The sequence below is a fragment of the Sturnira hondurensis genome, unplaced genomic scaffold, assembly GCF_014824575.4.
Source record: "Sturnira hondurensis isolate 20B ecotype Veracruz unplaced genomic scaffold, ASM1482457v3 Scaffold0022583, whole genome shotgun sequence".
In the NCBI taxonomy this organism is placed as follows: Eukaryota; Metazoa; Chordata; class Mammalia; order Chiroptera; family Phyllostomidae; genus Sturnira; species Sturnira hondurensis.
The window spans coordinates 471721-493596 of NW_028095214.1; the positions used below are offsets into that span (position 1 = coordinate 471721).

Genomic DNA, 21876 nt, shown 5'->3' on the forward strand with positions numbered 1-21876 from the left:
CAGGGTGTCCAGAGTGGGGCCCTGTGGCCTGCCAGAGAATCATCTCTTTGCTCTTCTCCAGACTAGAAACACTGACGCCAGGGGCACTTTCAAGGGAGGGCAGGGACGGAAGGAGATGAGTTCTCCTATTAGCACTTTCGGTCCCGTAGGTCATTCACTGGAAAGAGGAAGAAAACACTGAAGTTTACACAATTATTCCTGGCTTCCATTTATTGAGTATCAAGCACTTCTCAGTGCAAAGGGGTGTCTGTCAATTCCCCCAGTTTCACCCTGAGGAACAGTGGTTAGCCCATTTCTCATTTGAGAGGACTGCTGAACTTACTAAAAACATCCTTCCTTTTGGTGGCACGGCATCCTATTTCAGAGACCCAGCTTTCCAATTGAGGAAACTGAGGTTTGGCTAGTAAGCAATAGCATTGACTTGGAACCGAAGTTGTTCTGACTTCACAGACTTGTCTCATACCCTCTTACGCCGAGCTTTGGGACCACTGCTCAGTGGGCCTGGGCCAGTGGTCACCTCTTTGTTCTACACTCTGAAAAACAAGACATTCTTCGCTACTTTATCTGATGCAGCTGACCCAGCCTGTCCTTACCCCTAGGCCCTACTTTGTTTTTCCTTGGTTTTCATTCAGATCTCATCTGTGGGACTCCATGTCTCCATCTAAACAATGGGAACAATAATCAACCCTTCAGGCCAGCCTCGCTGAGAAGCTGGTTCCACAATACAAGTTAGACTTACAGAGCAGGGCCCAAAGGACCCCGCAAAGGCTCTAGACCTGAGTGTGCCTCAGCCCCCGGAGAACCCCTGGGGTGGAGGAGAAGTGGCAGGGAGGGAACAGTGGAAAAGGTTGTGTACGGCAGATGCAGGTCAGTATCCTAGGCCTGGTATTTCGCTCCAGGACCGCCCCTCGCAGTGTCCCACCCCTCCCCGCCCCTCTCCGCCCCTCCCCGCCCCGCTCTTCTTTTTTGCCTCTAAAGCTTTGTGCGCTCTTCCTCCGCTGCTGCACTTTTCCTCTGCGTCTACTCAGCGTCTGGCTTGGGTCCTCCGGCCGCCACCCATCAGTGCCATGGATGCCAAGATTGTCGCCGTGCTGGCCCTTCTGCTGGCTGCGCTCTGCCTCAGCGATGGTGAGTGTGCTTGGCGGAGGAGGCCGGACAGGCCCCAAGCTCTGAGCCCAGGGCTCAAAGCTCCCAACTTCACGGTGCCGCAACGCCTCAGCGCCTGCCACGAGAAACCTGGAGCAAACTCAATTTTCACTGCTTTGCCCATCTCACAGTGCGCGCTTCCTCAGGGTGCCGCATCCAAAGTCCCTGGAGCAGCACAGAGGCACTGAGGCTTTGCACTCCAAAGCTGAGCTAGTTAGTGTTCCGTGACTGTCGTGTAGCCACCGGACCTCCAGCCAGCTGCAGAGCAAGGTCTGGCAGGAAAACTGGGTGGGTGCACTGAGGGAGTGTTGTGAGTGGGCCCCAGAGAGGTATGTGTGGAACCGAGTTAGGAGCCTCGGGTCCCCGGCCCTTGCCCCGGACCTTCCACCCCTCAGCTAATGCCTTCTCGCACCAGGTTCAGTTTCCAGAGGCTGATGGGCTCACTGTATTGGAGGTGTGATCAGCAACTGGGTAAGAAAGAGCTCTTTGCAAGCTGGGTTCGAATGGCTTGTGGTGGCTGGTGGCAGCAGCAGCGTGGCGGGCACTCCACAAGAGGCCGGCATGCACTCTTCAGCCACCCAAGCAGAACTCAGCTGGCGGGTGGTACGGAACAGCTGTCGGGTTTGCACCCCCCACCCGGCTGCGATTCTACACAGCTCCGATGTCTGAATTGACGCTACATACTTGGGCAAGCGTCCAGCCATGGCCTCCCTGTCTCTTCCTGCGGTCCCCCTAAAGAGGCCCTGGAGCCATTATAGTCTGGCAGTCCCTAGTACCCAAAACACACCTGCAGATAGGAGCTCGCCACCTCCTAGCCACCTCCTAGCCACCTCCTATTCTCACTGCAGCAAAGTTCAGTCGCCAAGACCTTAGGCCATTGTGCGAGGTGGTGTCCAGTTTCACTGGGAGAGTGAGAGCTTTTTTCTCTTTTGAAGCTCGAGAGAATCTTCCTGTCCTGTCATAGGACACCACTGCTGCTGCAAACCAAAATAAACTGTTGCAAATAAAAAAAAAAATGTTAGTCAGGCCATGCAGCCTGTCTGTTCTTAGCTGCAAAGTTTACAACAAACCCTGCAAAGGGGTGAAGAACAGTGAATGCCCTTGGTGCAGCTTAGGTCTGTGCAGGGCCTTAGCTCCTGGATCCCTAAGCTAAATTGAGGGAAAGACCCCCTGGTGCATTTTGGCAGCGGGTGGTGGGGAAGCCAGGATGGGTAAGGTAAGCAGGGGAGCAACTGGACCAGGCAGGGGGGCCTTGTTAACAGGGTTTTTGGCTGACTCCTGGAAAATGTTCTTTAAAAGTGTAGCAAGTTGCTTGTCAGAGCTGCAGAGGGACCAGATCAAAGGCAATTTAAAATTTTACTCCTGGTTGAAAATGTGTCCTAGGTTGTGTCTCCACATTGACTCCTGGTTATGGAGGCGCTCTGGTTTGGGAATTACTAACACTTGAGTGATCTAGTGAGAGTGGAGGTATCATCATACACCTCTCTCTGGAGAAATGGTGCTGCCCAAAATTGAAGATAGGACTGGAATGCAGAGACCTAGGTCAATAAGTCCTGGGCATAGCTGATCTGGGGGGAACATAACCACAGACTCCTATTGACTCTTGGAAGGGTTGTTTGCTTAACTCCCTTGGCAGCCAAATGTCCAGGTCAGTGTCCTACACTCCAGGCTGGACTGTTCCCCATGCATGCTTAGACTAGAATGTTTTTGTTTTTTAACTCTTGGGGCCTGTGTACCCATGCTGAATTCCAAAATTGTACTTGGGAGATATCCTTGTTCAGGCTTAGGTTTAGGACCTTGCACTCCCTCCACTGGCTGATCTCAGCCCAGAAACTTCCAGAGGTTAAACCTAGGGTGGCCTTCATTCCTAGATTTGGTTGGAGAGTCTGGCTGGAGCCTGTCTCTTCATTAGAATAGGAGGTTCTCTGGTAACGATTCTGAAATAAAGCCAAGGTAACCAAGCCCCAACCCACAGTAACATCTGGGCTAATCACTGTCTTTCCAGTAAATGGAGTTACATCCACAATCGTTGAAAAAGTTAGCAGTATTTACGAAAAGTGATAGGAAAGGACACTGGTGGACACAGTTCTGAGTTCCCTTGGTAAAGTGCACTTAAAAAAAGTATTCATGTCCTGGCCGGGTAGCTCAGTTGATTACTGTCATCCCCAGGCACCAAGGTTTCAGATTTGGTTCCCAGTCAGGGCACATACCAGAAGCAACCCATGAGGGGATAAATAAGTGCAACAAGTCGATGTTTCTCTCTCCACCCCCCTTCTCTTTCTCTCTTTCTCTATCTCTTTCTCTTTCTCTTCTCTTCCTTTGTCTTTCTAAAATTAATAAATACAAAAACCAAAAAGTATATAGTAAAGTTTCCCACTTGACAGGCAGGAAACTGGGTCTTGGAAGCAGGGATAAGAATTGCCTTTAAAGGAATGGATAATTCCAGGGGAGGAAGGAGGGAAGAGAAGAAAAAGAGAAAGCCTGTGTTTTGTGTCCAACTAGGCCTGATCTTAACCACCTGGAGCCAGAACACCTTTTGGGACACTAGAGAACAGCAGCCCCCACCCACCACAGTGTGCATATCATTGCTCTCTGTTGTGGTAATGTTGGGACCTGTCCTGGCTCACCACTGGCCCCAGTCCCTACTCAGCACACAAGCACCCATGAGAATTCTAGAGAAACCTGGGGCAGGACACTCGAGGGGAGGCTTGGCTTCTACTTTACCCAGGCTGCCTAGCCTCCAGCCCTGGATTGCTTTCCTAGGTGATCTGATTACCAGGTAGTACAGATAGGAAATGTCTGTGCAGTTGCTGAAAGCTGGGACCCAGCAGAGATTTTTCTGGGGTTATATTAGGGGTAATGTGAAAGTTGCTCCAGTGCTCCCGCACCATGAAACAACTGGGAGCCCTGCACCAGACTTTCTTTCTCCTGTCTTCAGGGTGTTGAGTTTGGTCCTGGGAGGTCTGGGGCTATTCTGCTGTCTCCTGGACTTGGTGGCTCAATAGGCTGCTGCACCCAGGCCATGCTATTTCTCAACTGGATGCAGCCTTTAGAAAACAAAAAAGTAAGAAGTCCCTCATTTGCAAGGTTTCATGCAGCTTCCTCAACTCTCTTGCCCTAAAGTGCAGAAATTCAAAACCACCAGGAGGCCTCTGTAAACAAGAGCACTTTAAAAAAAAAATCTCTGGATAAAATATTCCCAAGCATACATTTAATCCCTGATGAAAGGATCCACAAAGTCAAGTAATTTGGATTATTAAGTGGGGCTTGGATAAAATCTGCAGGATAAACCCTCACAAATCCCAGCCTCCCAGGACTTGCAATTCTAGACTTAAAGAATAAGGGTGAGTTCTGCAAGAGCCCTTTGCTAATTTACACTAATGAATGTCAATTACAGCATTTTGCAAATTGGTGAATTTGAAAACAAAGATGTTATACAACTCCGGATGCTGTAGGGTCCCTGCACAGGAAGTGAAAGCCATATTTGACTCCAGCCCTGATCATCTTCGTGCTTTCTGGGAAGTGCTGGAGGGAAAGTGGGCCCTTGTCCTGTCCTCTAAGGACTTCCAGCTAGGAAGCCAGCACAGATTCTTTTGTGGTCACCTGGGTTTAAGGTAAATATGAGGCAAAAAAACTGCAGGTGGGAGAGTGCAATATTCCCAGGAGGCCCATGGTAGATTCTCAGATAAGCCCGTGCAGGAGGAGGGAGGGAGGAGGAGGGAGAGAGAGCTTGGAGCCTCCTTATTACCCCTACCCTTTTTAGTAGAGAAGACTCTCAGTTGGCTCTGGGGATTTAATTTTGTGTAGAATAACTGGGAACCGCAGTACCTTTGACCGAAATAGTTCTCTCCTATGATTAATATCCCTTTTAAAAAGAAATCTGAGGAGGTCCTTCTTATTTTAATTTTCTACCATCCCACCTAGGGTCCATTTCTCCACAGGTCTTTTTGGCCTCTGGCCCTGTAGAAGTTGAGCCCAACCCCACCAGATCTTACTGTGCTGTCCAAGGAGGTTTTTGCCAGGTTGTACCAGTGACTAATCTCATCACTCTCCATCCTACCATCATTCTGCCATTTTCCCCCTCAACTGTAGAACTAGATACATGTGTATCTCTGAGGCCTGGCAGGATAGTAACAAGCTTGCTTGTTCTTATTACCTCTTACAGGGAAACCAGTCAGCCTGAGCTACAGATGTCCTTGCCGCTTCTTCGAGAGCCATGTTGCTAGAGCCAATGTCAAGCATCTCAAAATCCTCAACACTCCAAACTGTGCCCTTCAGATCGTGTAAGTCTGAGTATCACCCTCCAGGAATGCATCTAATGGGCATAGTGATACCTAACTGATAAAGCTAGAGATAACACGTGCCAAGTGTCCAGCCCTGAACTTGGCATAATTAGAGACAGCTGTTATTACCACAAGGACTTTGAGTATACTGAATAGGAGTTTCCAAAGCCACTCTTACCCTTTGGTGTCTTGCTGTGCTTATAGTGGCCCTTGTCTCTTCTTTCCATGCTCCCTCCCTTCAGCACAGGAAATGGCAGCACATTTGGATGCATTTCCAGACTACAAAAACACTGGCTTCACCAAAGTTTGTACTCAAGTTCAATAACTTATCTTCTGCTTGTAATGGTTCTGTCTGTCCTGCCAGTTTCAGGGCTTTGATATTATAAATTAATCCTTAGTCACATAGCACAAGATCCAAATTCAACTGAAGTCATCTTTAACCATTATCAGCTCACTTATCTGAATTTTGTCAAATATAATATGTGAGCTTTTGGTTTTGCTGGTGCTAACATTTGATTTCATTCATGTGGGAAATGAGACAAACCAAAATCACACATACATGAGATGGAGATATGTGGCCTGCAGTGCAGGAGTTTGGACAAGTTGTGCAAGAAAGCCACCCATGGCTATCCATTAGTTGGCCATTCAGTGTTCCTATATACCTGTGCTGGCACACAGTAAGCATGCTAGTGTGTCTAGACTCCAAGGAGGTGATGCTAGGGGTCTCCTAGGGATAACTCACCTCCTGAAAAGTCCCAGTGCTAAAAAACGATGGGACAAAGCAATTAGAATAAAAGCTGAAACTTCCTAAAGACTTTTCTATGTAACACAAACTTTTTTTAGGTTTGACTTTTTTTTGTCTTTTTTCCTCCCCCTTAATGCCTTGATGTGTTTATAATTTACAAAAGTTTTAGGGCCCTAGAAGATGAATGCTTTTACTTATTTTGCTTATAATAAAACACTTCATGTTCTTTAAGAGGGATTTTATTTATCAGGTATTGAATTTAACTTGTATGCTCTTGCTTTATGTACAGATTATGCTGTTATACTCACCTAGGGATGCACCTTGAAGTTGAATAAGCCAAATATAATTCTTAGGTCTGGGCATACACAAAACTAATGAACAGTAGCATCCAGATTTGAACTCCCATCCACTTTGCTACAAACTATATCCCTCTGCACAGTCTGTGTAAAAACTCCTTTGGGTGTCTTAGAGCCATTTTCCTTGCCTTAGCTATCCTGATAGACCTGTGACTGACTGGCCAGAAGTATCCTTAGGCTTCATGTGGTACAATATCACAGATTACCTGCTAACCATGGTTTTTTAAAAATATTTTATTTATTTATCTTAAAGGGGAAGGGAAGGAGAGAGAGAGAGAGAGAGAAATATCAATGTATGGTTGCCTCTCGTGCGTCCCCTGCCAGGAACCGGGAACTGGCCTGCAACCCAGGCATGCGCCCTAACTGGGAATCGAACCGCGATCGTGTGGTTTGCAGCCCGCGCTCAATCCACTGAGCTACACCAGCCAGGGCTCTGGTAACCATGGTTTTAAGGAGAAGGAGTATAAAGTCCAGGTCCTCCTCTAGGAGTTATCAGGTAGAGTGGCTATGAGTGGAGGTAAAAAGTAGGAGGGAGTTGAGGTATAAACTTCAACCTAAGGTAGCTCTCAGATACTGACCATACTATGCAACTGCCACTACCTATACCTTCTCAGTGAATGGAACTTAGAAAGAGAGAGAGGGCAAGAGAGGGAGAGAGAGAGATCAGGGAAGATTCACTGAACTTGTAAAACTCTCTGGAAAGCATTTTCAGGCAAATTATCTACACTATGACTCCCCCAACCAGTGTCTGTCTGGTCACTGCATTCTCATCCTTCCCTGCACTGCTCCTCCCTCACTGTACTCTCATTGCCCACCTCTACTGTCCCCCCTGCCCTTACTTCATTCTCAACCACCACTTGCATTGCCTTTTCCTTGTTACACTCTCAGACCCCACGTACACTTCCCCTCGGTCAATACGCACTCCACTCTCACTTTCACTGCTCCTTCTTGTTCTCTCACCCCTCTCCTGTACTGGCCCTCTCACTCCTTATCCCCCAGATTATTGCAGGCCTCTGCCTCTAGGCTTACTTTTCTCTCTGTCTTGCATGTAATATCAAAATGATTTGCTAAAATAAAAATCTGATTCTGTTACCCTCTAGTTATGTGTGAATCCTCACACATTCCCACAAACTTGCAGATAAAGCCCCACATTTTTGCCCGTACATCTGGCCACAGGCTTCTTGAGCATTCTATCTCTTGCTGTTCCCTCACAGACTCGATGTTCTATTACCCTCTCATGTATTTGCACTTGCTTTTTCCTCCTCTTTCACTTCTCTTGCCCAATTCCTACTTGTCCTTCAAATTCCGACTCAAATGATTCCTATGGGAATTCTCTGCCAAGCAGACATCTAGCTCCAGTAAGGATCCTGACATGGGTGTTAGGTGAGCAAATGCACAGGTCACAGAAGTCCTTCCTCCTGTTCAGCTGCACACTGTCACCTTTTCTGCTTTTGCAGGGCAAGGCTGAAGAACAACAACAGACAAGTGTGTATTGACCCGAAATTGAAGTGGATTCAGGAATACCTGGAGAAAGCTTTAAACAAGTAAGCACAACAGCCAGAAAGGACTTTCCACTAGAGCCACTGGAGGAAAGCTAAAACTGTGTGAAAGTCCTGAAAGGGCAAAGGTGTGGGGAAAGGAAGGCCTTACTGGTGAGGGCCAGGTATGCTTGTGGGGCAGCACAATGATCTGGGAATGGGTGGGAGGTTTTCCCAGCATGTAGACATCTGCATTTATAGCATATGGTGCAATACCACAGCTTCATTCATACCCTTGCCAATTGGCTGTTCTATAACTGTTTTTTCCATAAGAAATTGTATTATCTCAACAGTATTTACCACCAGTCACTTTCCTTATGATCATCACAATCATCATCATCCTCATTGTTTTTTTTAAATCAATGATTACTTTAATATCTGTATTTGGTTTGTTTTGGATTTTTCCTCTTCTCTCCTGGGGAATCTGGGCCCAGTCAGGTGATAGCAAAGCATGGAGTTCAAAAAAGTGTCCTTCCTCCAGAAGCTGAGGTATGAAAAAAGACTGCTGGGTGGCTCCTGCAGGGCACACCCCTCCTGGAATAAAGGTCCAGAGTAGCTCTCAGATAGTGACCATACTATGCAACTGCCACCACCTATACCTCCTCTTTTAAGCTCAGTGAGTGGACCTGTGGGCTCCATGTAGAAGCAAGCATCACTGGGGACTGTGCTCAGAGACCCTCTCCCAGTCATTCCTGGCTTCTCCCTGTCTGCAAGAGCATGCTTTCATCTCATTTCTGCTTCTCATTTCTGTATGTGCTCAGGGGAGGAGGGTGGTCACTGGAGCTCCAGCTGAGTCCCCTCCTCCCTTTGCCCTCCTCCCTGCTCAGGCCCTCTGTGAGAATGTGCTCTGGTCTCCTCCAGAATGGGACTGGCTTCCACCTGGAGCATGGAGACCACATCTCCATCTTCCCATGAAAGACAAATCTTTGCAAAATCAAATGCAATTTCAATCTGAGAGCTTTCTTTGAGGAATTTGGTTTCTTTGATTGCCTCTGAAGCATGTGTGTGCCACAGAGGCTCTACAAATGCTAACTAAGCTTTCTGAAATCTGATGTGAAAAATTAAATGAATAAATTAGCCTCTTGCCATTAACTTCTGCTCCTGAAGCCACATCAGCTACAATCAGAAATACTGGCAAGGTGAAATTTCCACACATAAATGTGATCCACAGATGGGCCTGGTGGCATTTGTAACTTTTTGCAAGGCATTTTTATACATTTTTGTGCACATTTAAAAAACATTTCTTTATAAACAAGTGTATTTCAGAATATATTTATAGTCAAATGATTCATACATTTGAGTGGAGCCATATGAATGTCAGTAGATACATTTCTCTATTATCTTAAACTACTGGCAATTTGTAAAGAAATATATAGAAATGTGATTGCAGCTTTTTAATGTTGGCCACAGTGTATTTTTTCACTTGTACTAAAATTGTATCAAATGTGACATTATATGCACTAGCAATAAAATGCTAATTGTTTCATGGTATAAATGTCCTACTGTATGTGGGAATTTATTTACTTGAAATAAAATCTATTAGTTGTTAGACGTGGAGCTCTTACATATTTCCCAAGTTTGTGAAGATAAGCTGGCATGCTGATCAGGTGCCTTAGATCTCTCCTACTGAGTTCACATATGAGTAATAAATAGTACATGGGCCTTGCTCAGAAAAAATATGCAACTCAAGTTTTTGCATTTTTTTAAGCCAACGAAAGCAGCAGTGCTAGTTTTCTGAAGAATAATAGTTGACTCACTAATTCCTCTTCCCCTTCCTTCTCCTTGGTTCTCCTAACATCCCCATGTAATCTCTAGAGACTCAATCCTTATAATATACAGCTCTCACATTTTCCCATGTAAAAACCCCATAATTCTAGCCCATGGTTAATATCAAGCTTTCTCAGAAACAGGTGGCCTTATCTCATAAATCATTAAATATCATTCAGCTTAAATCATTTTAATGTGACAGTCATGAGCCAGTTGTTCTAATAAAATTCTGCTAACCACCTCTCTCCTCATTCTTCTGAACAGTCTCAGTCATTCCCAGGGTGTCTCCACAGGCATCCAGACAGGAGAAAGCAGGCTGCTTTCTTTCTCCTTTTCTGGATGGCCTTCTGAACCTTGGGCCTCTAGCCTCTGATTTACAATGCACAGATTTTTTAGATGAAAAAGAGTTCAGCTTTGCATTGAGGAAAGAGGAAGCCTGGGAGAGAAGGTGAGTTGAAATAGAAGATCAAGTCCAGCCTGGCTCTGGTTTGCCTTCACACCCTTTTAGATGAGAATTGCTTTCCCCATTGGAAGGCAATAGTGGGAGCCAGGGTCAAGTTGGCAAAATCATGATTGCTGTAATCAGTTCACAGGTATTGTGGAAGCCTAACATTTTTCAAATGAAGGCAAATGTCTAATTTATTTTAATGATGTACTTGATGGACAGTGCTTTGCCCAGGGGCCTCCAGGCTTGAGTCTGAAGACAGAGTGAAACCAATACATGGGCTAGTGTTAAATACTGTGCAGGCTGAGACAGACTTGTTTATCCCTACATTATTAATGGTTCTACTAATTTTATCAAAGGGGGCGCAGAGAAGAAAAAGTGGGGAAAAAAGAAAAGATAGGAAAAAAGAAGCGACAGAAGAAGAGAAAGGCTGCTCAGAAAAGAAAAAACTAGTTATCTACCACCTCGAGATGGACTACAGTGCACTCTCTTCTGGTCTCTCCCAGTGCTTTGTAAATTTGTTCTCACCCCTCCTGCAGAGCAGACCCCCTGCCTCCTGGATAGCCTCTCAGACTCCAAGGGGGAGCAATGCTTTGCCACCCCTTTGGCCACACTGGCTCATATATTTATGTGCTTATTAAGGTCCTTACTTGTTTGCTAAATAATGAAGTTGTTGTTTAGAGACTGGAGTTGGGTTCTGGAACATGAAGACTCTGTGCTCAGGATTTTATGTTGAATAGCTCAAGACTTCAAAATGACACAGTATTCTGTTTAGAGGGACCTGGGTCTCCCCACCATCTCTCCAAATTTCTGAGCCTGCCACCCTGCCCTTCACTCAGTCTCTTAGGAGGCCCATGATTACTCTGGAGCTTACCCAGATCCACATGCTTGGAATCTGCCTTCCTGTTTGAGACTAGCTTGTGACTGCACACCACCTCACCCCTCCAAAGCCATCTGCGAGCCCAGCAGTAGAGCCTCTGCCAGTAGAGGGCATGTATGCCTCATGCCCTCTCATTTGCTGCCACTAGTACTGCCCATCCAGACCTTCTTGGGGCAGAGCTGGCTGTGGCCATTATATTTTCAGGCGATAATTACTTCTTTTTTCAAGTCCTGTTGCCAGCCCTCCATCTCTCTGCTGCCTGGGGTGGGACTTCTCCAACTTCCCCACCCTGCCAGGCCTGGTGATGTGTGAGTAGCTTTACCTCCTAGCTCAGATAGGCTTCTGCCAATCATGCAGAGAGAGCATGTGTGAGCTCTGTTCAGAGAGAGCAGATGTGGAAATGCTTCTCAGGAAGGCTCTTCACAGGGTAATTCATTTTTTAGATTTTTTACATGGGTTCCCAATGATGTGGAGGAACTCTGCAAGGGGCCTGCAGTTCTGGGACTTCTAGCCTGTCCCTTCCCCTCCTTCCGGAAGAGACTCTATGACCCTATGCAAATATTTGTAGGACCCAGCTGCCTCAGGTCTCACCCATTATACATATCTGCTTCAAGTGACAAGGTTTAAATTCTAGAAGTTTCTCATTGCCTTCCTTATAGAATTATGTCTGAGATTTCTGGCCAAGTCTCATTTGAAAGGGAAGGAGGGGATCATGGGGGAAGAGCAAGGCCTGAAGTCAGTAGTGCCTTGAAAAGGGGATACCTTGCAGATCTACTGTTCTTGCTAACCCCCAAAACACACAAACGCACACCCTCCATCCTGGACCCCTGCTCATAGTTATAGTATATGGATCCAGAAAGATGAAGTGGATTGAGGATGTGGAAGATGGATTTCAAGAGAAGGGAGCTCAAGGTCCTTGTGTGTCAGACTCACCTGTGTCATACAGTGCTGTGTCCCCCTCCTGCTCTAATGTGCTCCTTTGTGACTACAGCAGAGAATAGCATGGCCTTCCTTTTTGCCCACAGGAGAAGTGTCCTGTTAGGGCCCTGTAGCCAGAGACATTTTGTTTCCAGGGTCATCCCTTTTAGCTGGCTAACTCTCCCAGCCTGGGTCCATTTCCAGTACTGGGGCTAGCAGGCCTACTCTGGGGGGGTGAGGGGCTTACTTCAGTGACCTCCTGCCTCTGAAGTCACATAGATGTTAGCTGGATGGCCCAGGGCTGTAGTCCTTCCTGATAAAGTAGCAGCATGTCGTGGGAGCCTGGCTGGGCTATCCCTAACTCTTAAAAATGCACCGCCAAGAAGGTCAGACCTATGCATCCATGTTATCCTTCACTCTGCACACTGTGGGAGCAGCCATCTCTGTGCTGAGAGAGGTTGCCAGTTCCTCCTGTGCACCACAGACAGATGACTGCCCTGCAGCAGCAATGGGTCAAACTATTGCTGACCTGAGACGGTAAACTGCTTTCTGCGGTTCTCAGGAGGACCGTGCCTTCCACACAACCTGAGAGAGTAGGAGTTGTGGGGACTAAGAGAGCTGGCCTTGGGCTTCACTCTGTCTGACAAGTTGGTGTAACCCCAGCCCCACTGAAGTGTCCTGGGTTGCTGGGGAAGAGCCAAAGAGCCGGACCATAGTGCTGCTATGGGTTGACACAGGGCAGTGTTCACATGACTGCACCAGGTGAGTGGTATATGAGGCTACCCTTGCACCAGGCCCAGAGCCACCCTGGCTGGTCCACTGAGAGGCCTTGAGGTTACTGGGGGTGGGGGATGGAAGCAGTGAGTGGTGCCAAGGCCCTGGTTGTGCCAGCAGCCTGTGCCAGGCTCCATGTGAAGCTGGGCCTAACATCTGCACTGGGTAGTGTGCCCTGTCCTGTCATGTGACCACTGTGCCAGGTTGGCTCTGTGTCCTCATTTATCTGCCATGACCCATGCTTACTGCACCAGTCTGTTCTTTCTACTTCCCACCTTCCATCCATCCCTGTGCTGCTTCAGCCATGCTGTCTCTCTCACTTCCCTCCTTTACCCATGGCCTAAGAAAGGAGATGCATCAGCCTAGTAATTTGGAATTCAGAAGTCAGGAGTGGGACCCTGCTGGAGTAGGCTTGGCATCTCAGTGTGAGGCCTAGCTGCTGCAGGAACCGGCCTTAATGGTGTCTTCCTCTCTTCTTGTTAACAGGAGGTTCAAGATGTGAGAGGCGCAGGTTGGGTCAGATGCCTGAGGAAGCCTTACTGTAGGAAGCTGGGTCTGAAGCCAATGTTAGGAAGGGCCCCCAGTGGTTTCCTTGTGCAGCCCAGACAGGTCGTAATGTGTTCTCCAGGACTTTGTTTTGCACAGTTTGCCTTTCTTTCACTGTCTGATTATGTAGCAAAATATAATCTGTTTTTTCCCATTTAGCTTGATTATGCAATGTCACTGGTGACAGATAGGAATTTAGACTAATATTATTTTACTTGCTTTATTATAATATCTTTATCATGAAGCCCCTCGTCTGACTAGGGTTTCCTGAATTTTATATTCATCTGAGCTGCACAAGCTGGGATCCCAGACTGAGGAAGTCTTATCTACATTATCATGTCCTGGGATGGGGAGCCACCAGAAAGTGTCAGGACCAGTCAGCATGGGCAAACCCTAGTGAAGGCGGCCCTGTGCCAAAAGGAGTTAGGGGAGATTAGGGTCTAGAGTGCCAGACAGGGGGCTCATCTCAACCAGGTGAGCATCCCAGGGCTTCCCTGAGTTAAGGCAGGTAGGAGTGTGAGGTCAGGGTAGGGCCTCATCCTGAGCTCTCCTCAACATCTCATCATGTTCTTCTCATCATCCTCTCTCTCATCCATCATCATGTGCATCTGAGACAGTCTCCAAGACCTTGGAAAAGGACTCTCTCAAGACAAAAGCTTTAATTTAAACTGGGCACCAGGAAGCAAATCAAAATGAATTCTGTTACCAGGTCCAGGAAAAACTGTGTACCTCTATGTCTGGTTTGGAATACTGTCTGTTCTCCAATCTTGTTTTTTTTTTTTTTGTTCAAAGCCATTGTCCTTGGTGCTGTGTTGTCAGTTCCCTGTATGCAGAGGCTGAGTGTGAGGAGATGCCCCTTGGGCCTTTGACCTGGCCCAGTTAGGGCTGTAATCATTTTGGGTGGATAGCTTTGTTTTCCCCACAAATCACAAAGCTGTGGTGGATTCACAGAGCCCAAGGGAATTAAGTTTGCAGCAGCACTGACCTCTGAGGACACAGACTCTCAAAGTTACCAAAGATGTTGATATCTCAGAACTACAGAGAATTTTGTCTTTGAAGTGTCAAGCTCAGCATTGTTTTGGGACTAACAGGAATAACAAGAAAAGAATGCTTAACTATTTTTTGGGTTCAAAACCCAATCCATAAAATAATTAATCCTGGATATATTTTTTACCTGATTAAAATCTAACCTCATCTTTTTCACTGTTTGGCAATCCCACCATCTGCTACTTTGCACAGTGGGCCCTGGACCTTCTCTGCTGCTGCTGTTACCTTGTGCTTCTAGAATGTAGAGCAGGGAATTCCTCTTGGAAAATGATGTGACATGGGAAAGTTGGCTAAGAACCCTGATATTTGGGATGTTTCCCTTTACTGAGGGCAGTGTATAGAGTTAAACAATTTAAAATTTTCACTTTTTGAAAAGGAAGTCACTAAGGGTTTTTCCCCCTGTTTTGTTTTTTATTTGGTCTAATATTTTCCCCTTTGATTAAAGATCCAGTGATTTTTTTAATTAAGAAAGGGGGAAAATAACAGCAATACAAGGAAATGTATCCATTGACAGAACACTGCAAATAACATGTAGAATGTGTATTATAAAATGATCTTGTATTGTAGGTGTTTTTAGATTTAATAATCTTTGGATTATCAGTAACACATGTTAGGCATTTCCATAAGTATGTCTTAAATTGAATCTTCATGGCAAGAAGCCATTCTGTCAACCAGATATTCACATCCTTCAACCAGCTATGCTATATTGAAAAAATAAAGTATGGGGGACTTGTATTAGTTATAAAGGATGCAGCCTGGTTTCAAGACACTCTTTTAAAATTAATCTGTCACTACATGGCTCCTGAATTATACATGAAACTATTGAATTTTTGATGGGAGGTAATTTTCCAGGTAATCCAAGATATTTAAAACTCCCATGGAAAATTTGGAAGCATCTTCTTTTGGAATCCATGAACCAGAACCATCAATCCAAGTTAAATTTGTTACTCTGAAAAAATGAACATACCCCTAAATCTTGACTACAGTTAAATAAAGAATCATTTCTGTTTCTTCCCTATAAGAGGAAAAATACATAAGAGTAGAAACTGCAGGGAAAATTACTTGTATAACGTCTCTATGTGCAGTCTGCTCCTAAAAGGAAACCAACTTCCCAGCTAAAGCAAATATGTGTTTAAACAGTTCATTTGCAAAGAAAATGGCTCTTTCCCTGTGGCTTTCAAAATATAAGTGAAGTGCATCAGGTGATTAGGCTTCACCCAGCTGTTCCTCCTGATCCAGTGCTGCCTCTACCTGACCTTCCCTTGGGCTCAGTGTAACCTCCAATGCAGTCCTTTGCTGCCAGCCTTTGCATCACATGGGGAGGTTGAACTAGGGGACTGGAGCTCACGGGTGTGCTGTGTTTGGAATCTGAATCTGATTCTGAATCTGTGCAGTGTGTTGTTTGTACTGTTCTTTGTCCTGCTCTGGCCAGATGCTGAGACCCCAGTGAGGAGGTTGAGTGTGAACAAGTAGAGGGCCCACATAGCAAAAGGCTACAGTGCCCCTGTGTGAGTCCAAAGGAGGATTTGATTTCACTTTCCTTTTCTGAATACTGCCTGGTGTGATCACCATGAGCTCCCTCACTGAGGCTTCAATTACTTTTCTCAGGTATTGTGCCCTCTGCAGCTAGAGGAGAATCATCATGGGGTCCTGATTCCTCTACACCTCTCCCCTGACCCATTCTGAGGGAACCTCAATCCTGGGAATCACTCCCAAGGAACACCCATGTCCTCTCAGCAGGCTTAGCCAAGACGAAAACCCCCACAGGAAATTTGTTATTCCCCAACCTCACTGGACTCTCAGTCTCTGAGCAGTGATAGGTTCAGTGTTAAATGTGATAAATACTGTACTTTGTATTTTTTAATATGCATCTCCCACATAATGTGAAAATGGTCCAGGAGAAGGCAGCTTCCTGTATGCAGTTTGCTTTAAAAAAATAAGTAACAATTTCTTTTGAGAAACAATTTCTACTTTCATATCAATTAAAAAATGTATATGCACTTATAATTGTTCTAATAAAGATATATATTCAAATATAGCAGCCAATGGGTTGAAATTAGTATTAGCATTTGGAATTTCCAGACTTGGGTTTTCCCTTAGATTACAGAGGTGTATGTAATTTTAGCTTCAAAGGTTAGTGGAAAACAGACCATTGTAATGCTAAACATGAGCAAGATTTCTGGGGCCATTGCTGCATCTCCCAGTTCACTGATCCTGAGCTGGAAAAGACATACTCTTTTTCAGATGTCCTTGGTTTTGCTGGAATCCCTTAAAGACAAGGTAGCCCTTTGCTTCAGAAAGGATGGCTTTTTGTGCAAGGCCCTGCTGTTGGGAAGTAGACCTCAAGCTTTAGTGGAAGGCAAACAGAGGTACTGTCGCTGAAAGCCTTGCTGAGGACCCAGCACCCTGTGCCTTTCTGTCTTGCTTTCTGTCTTGTACAAGGACCTTTCTTCCCTTTTTTATAAAATATTTATTTTTAGACAGAGGGGAAGGTGGGGAGAAAGAGAAAGAGAAACATCCGTGTGTGGTTGCCCCTCATATGCCCCCAAATGGGGACCCAGCCCACAACCCAGGCATGTGCCCTGACTAGAAATCTAACTGGCAATCCTTTGGTTCACAAGCTGGCACTCAACCCACTGAGCCACACCACCCAGGGTCACAAGGGCATTTCTGCAAACCAGGCACTAATTCTCTCAATTGCCATTCCCAGCACTGTCCTGGACACTGAACAGGTGTGAGCTGGACAGAGAGAGGTCAGCCCTTTCACATTTTCTACCACATTCTCTCTGGTCTACAGTCAGCCACTCTGGAAAGGAGTATAAACTCACCACAAATGCCTGAGTGCAGGTTGTTCTGTCATCCAGATTCACCCACAGTCCCACAGGCTCAAATGTGACCAGTTTACCACTGTGCCCGGATACTCTTGTTATGTATAGGGCACTATTAGCAAACACGAGGCCCACTGAGTGAATCCGCCCTCCACCTTATTTTATTCAGCCCAGAACCTTGTTTCTATACCAAGGCAGCACTGAGCTCCTTGCCCCTAGTTAAGGAGTAGTTACATTTACACAGTCCTAAAAGTACATTCAACCCTTTGAAGGAAACCGCAAGGCTGATGTGGCCCCCAGTGAAAATCAGTTTGACACCCCTGATACACGTTGACCACAGTGTGGTTACTAAGTTGCAGATGGGCTAGAGGAAGAGAGAAATGTTAGAAGAGGCTATAGTGAGAGGCATTGTGGCATCCTGAGACAAAGGCGGGTGTGAAAATTAGGAGACCAGTGCTTAAATTCTTATCTTTCTGCTCACTCTGGGTTTAAAATATACATACCTCTTGCCCTTAGTCTCAATCTTCCCAGCAACAACTTTGATGCTTAGTAACATGAGGAGACATGAGGATTAGACTGGAAGAGTATACCAAGGAGCCATTTTTCTCCCTCAATTTGCTGCTCCCTAGGGTCCACAGAGCTGGACTAATCAGTTCACACCTGCCTCTACTTAGACCTTCAGTTAAGCTCACATACCACCTGGAGCTGCAAATGATTCTGTATGAGCTTCTCACTCTCAGCTGGCAGCTGGGGAAAGGCCTCCTGGTTGGGGCCTCCTAAGATCCCTGAGTGCCTGGGTGGCTGGTTCCATATACTCTACCACTGTTCTAATTCTAAGAATTAATCAATCTCTGGGGTAAATTTTCACCATGATGTTGATTCTTCACAATGATGTTGCATTTAAAAAAAATGTCATGGTCTTTCATGCTCTACAAAGCTCAAGGCTAATGGCCCTCATTACTCAGCTGGTATCTGTGATACTGACTAGGTGGTGTGGAGACTGGTGAGCAAGACAGCTTTCTCCATGATTTCATGGAACTGTAGCCTTGGGAACTGGCTTACAATTAAGTGACCATTTTCCTAACACATGGTAAGTGTAGGACAGGTGTCAGGAAATCTAGAATACACCATTAAGGGTTGCTAAAGGAAGCACTGGTGAAGCCTAGATCTGAGAAAAGTAGATTCTTTGGCGGTGATCTGACCCACAAAGAGTGCCACTGAGAACCCATGAGGGATCCTGTTCTGATTTAGAAACAGGAAAGTTTTCTGCCAGGGAGGGGTGCAGCTCACACACAGAGCTGAGCTTGACATTGGGGGTTGGATTTCATTCCCTCACTTCCCTTGCTGCGCACCCTGTGTAAGGGACAAACCTTAAGAGCACAGGACAAACCTGTGCTCTAGAAGAGCTAGGACCCTCTGGGAATGGGGTCCTGACAGCTGAGAGGCCCCATGAGGGGCCTGCTTGACACAAGTGATTAGTTGGTGGAGACACCTGGTTGAGGCTGACCAGTCCAGTTTTCCATCCCAGGAGACAGAGCTGTGATTTGGACCACTTCGGGTCCTCAAGCTGTTTCTGCTTACAGCTGAGAGCATTGTATATGGGAATGTGGGGAGCAGGAGACACAGGAGCAGAGGGAGCTACAACTGCATGAAATAATTTCTGAGAGAGAAATGAGGATGAGAGACTGGTTAGCTCCAGAGGTAAATGACATGTGGCTACCCACAGGTCAGAGTGGCTGGAAAGGTCCCTTGTGTGGTCCAGTTGTACATCTTTTTCTTGGGGCCTATGTATTCTAGGTAAATCCTGTTTGACAGCTAAGATAAGGATTTCTGCTAATTGCATCCAAATAATCATCATTAGGGTCAATTAGGCAGACAGAGTGGGCAAGGGAGGTAGAGTGCAAGGAGGCTGTGGGCTAGTGCACACAGTTATGTTGGAGACTTTCTACCCACCCCCACTTTCCTCTGCTCAGCCTCCCCAAGGGGTCTTTTTGAGGGGTCCATTATCATGGAATTAAACTCCAAAGAAAGACCATTCCAACCTGTGCCTAGTGCCCTGCTAGGACTGATAAATGATTAAGAGGCATTCCCTAAGACCTACCTGCCCCCATAAAAGGTGCACAGGTTCAATTTAGGGCCTAAATGCTCTCCCCTCTTTGAAGGCACCCACCAGCACCAACACAACTTGCCCAATGTCATTTGTGAGATGGCTGCACCATAGTCAGCCTGTGGAGAGCTCTAGCCCAGTTCCAACTGTGAGGAGGGGAGATGGGGGTTTGCCCCATAGCCTGTGCATCCCATGAGATAAACAAAGTGGGACAATGAAGTTGTAGGTACATTCATCCTTGGGATGTACAACCTCTGCCAGGCTGTAAGCTTTATAATGTCCTATTGAGGGTGGAGTTTTGTGCCTATTGACTTGAAGAGTGTTTGTCTTGGTGGTTGCTTAATAAGCATCTGATGAACAAGCTGATGTCTTCAGATTGAGAGGCATCAGCAGGTCCTAGGGTGGTAGCATCAGGCAAGCCGTAGCCAAGCGTTGGCGTTCCTACAAACACTGGAGCTACTCAAATTTCAAAGAGGTTGCTCTGCTGAGTTTTCAGGAGTTAACATTTATTTTAAAGCAAATGAGTTGCATTTAACTCTTGGTCCATGGAACTGAACAGTAATAAAGCAGAGTGAAGCCCTAGATAAAGCATCTTACACTCTTCATGTAGAGAGGGGGAGAGTGGGTTGGCAAGATATGCTTATGGACTGGTGGAGGGCAGAATGGGAGGACCCCTGGACTTGCAGTGAAAATGAGTAACTGTTCACTGCTGTACCATCCATCCCTGGTTAAATCCAACTCAGTCACACTACTTCTGCACTTCCACAGCTGATAAGAGCTCAGAAAAAAAATGCATCTCTGTTGTCTGGTCTCTTTGAATTCATGACAATAACTCAGTGCTGCCTGATTACTATCACACATGTCTGTCCCATTTGCTTCTCTTTCTTTTGGGTGCTCATTCCACACTTTATTCTCTCTTTAAATCTTGAAAGAAAATTTTTTTAAATATTTTATTCATTTATCTTTAGAAGGGAAGGGAAGGAGAGAGGAAGAGAAACATCAATGTATGGTTGCTTCTTGTGCATCCCCGGCTGAGAACTGGCCCCTGCCGGAAACTGGCCTGCAACCCAGGAATGTGCCCTGACTGGGAATTGAACCCGTGACCCTTTGCTTCACAGGCCCGTGCTCAATCCACTGAGCTACACCAGCCAGGGCTAATTCTCTCTTTAAATCTTTATCCTCTTTCTCTAAACTCTCAGTTGATGGTCTACCTTCGATGTCAAAATAAAAGGGGGAGATACAAAGAAGAGGATTTCTCTGGACTTCACCTCTCATCTACCACATAACTATCTATACCCACCATCTCTGTTGTCACTCATAGTAAGCACCGTGCTCCTGGCCACCATATGCTGAGAAGTGCTCCTCACCTCCCCAAGGACATCTCTCCTGACTTCCCCCTTTCTCCTACACCGTAATTATTTTTTTACTCTTTGTATCAACACACTAACATGCACATCTCCCATTAAAAGCAAAATAAAGCTAAAATAAAAAGTCCTAAACTCTATCATTCTACTTTATGTCCCCTAATAGTGTCTGCAGCATTTCTCTGCTTCTCATCACACAAAGGTTCTCAAAAGAGTTGTCCACATTACCTCTTGCCATCTCTCTTTTCATTCAGGAACCTACCCGAATCAGAATTTGACTCTATCACTCACTCCACTAGAACTGCTCTTTGTCAAAACCATCACTAATAGTTAATTACCAATCCCTGGCTTACTCAGTCTCTTGGCATCATTTGAATCGTTGATCACCATCCTAGGCATACAGATATGGTTTGGTCTGAGGAGACTTCTCTTTGCTTTCTTTGGCTTCATGCAATTTCATTTATCTTTGTTGTTTCCTCCTCATCTTCCACACATCTAAACAACAACAAAAAGACACCAGTGCTCAGCCCTCAGACACTCTTCTATAGCAGCAGATGGACTCATACACTCCCCTGGCCTTGAACACCATGTAAAGACTAAGGAATTCTGAGTGATCTCTTGGGTTCCAGGCTGGTACACCCAGCTCCTCCTCTGAAATTTTCATATGCAAAATGAAATGCCTAATTTTTACTTTGCCTCCAAACTTCTCATTCCATTTCTGCAAATGACAGTTCAATTTCTCCAAGTTATGTAGGCTAAAATCTTATAGTCATCTTTGATTTATTTCATTCCCTCATGACTCCAAACTAAACCATTAACAAACTCAATTAGTTACCTTCAAAATATACCCCAAACCAAGTCACTTCTCACTGCTAAAATCTTGATCCAAGCCACAGTTGTTTTCTGCTTGAATCACTGCACTAGCCCCTAAGCTGGCTCACTGTCATATCCTGCAGTGTCCTTTCAACAGCAGCAAGAGTGGCCTGTCATGATGACCAGCCATGTAATCCCTACACAAACCTTCCAGTGGCCAACAGAAGTTACAGTCACTGTCCCCTGTCACCTCTCTGACTTTACCCCTTTCTCTGTACCTGCTACACTGTCCTTCTCTCCCTTGAATAGGCCAGCCCCA

General features: G+C 45.8%; 1 protein-coding gene across 3 annotated transcripts; it reads left to right on the forward strand.

Annotated features, from left to right (window-relative positions):
• Positions 1–960: 960 nt before the first annotated feature.
• Positions 961–16486, forward strand: CXCL12 (C-X-C motif chemokine ligand 12). 3 transcript variants are annotated; one of them, XM_037036223.1, is made up of 4 exons: positions 961–1128; positions 5312–5429; positions 7988–8074; positions 10640–10964. In XM_037036223.1, the coding sequence occupies exons 1-4, from the start codon at positions 1068–1070 to the stop codon at positions 10731–10733; spliced, it is 360 nt and encodes a 119-aa protein (XP_036892118.1). In that variant the 5' UTR covers positions 961–1067; the 3' UTR covers positions 10734–10964. The 3 variants fall into 3 exon arrangements, with proteins under 3 accessions (XP_036892118.1, XP_036892120.1, XP_036892121.1); XM_037036225.1 differs by lacking the exon at positions 10640–10964 and adding an exon at positions 13339–16486 and having other exon boundaries at positions 963–1128; XM_037036226.1 differs by lacking the exon at positions 10640–10964 and adding an exon at positions 8808–9619 and having other exon boundaries at positions 977–1128.
• The last annotated feature ends 5390 nt before the right edge of the window (positions 16487–21876 follow it).

Bases quoted from the DNA above. Each gene is read 5' to 3' on its own strand.
- CXCL12 (XM_037036226.1), top strand. From the start codon at position 1,068: ATGGATGCCAAGATTGTCGCCGTGCTGGCCCTTCTGCTGGCTGCGCTC. The intron at 1,129-5,311 runs GTGAGTGTGCTT...TACCTCTTACAG, and splicing joins TGCGCTCTGCCTCAGCGATG to GGAAACCAGTCAGCCTGAGC. The intron at 8,075-8,807 runs GTAAGCACAACA...CTCATTTCTGCT, and splicing joins CTGGAGAAAGCTTTAAACAA to TCTCATTTCTGTATGTGCTC.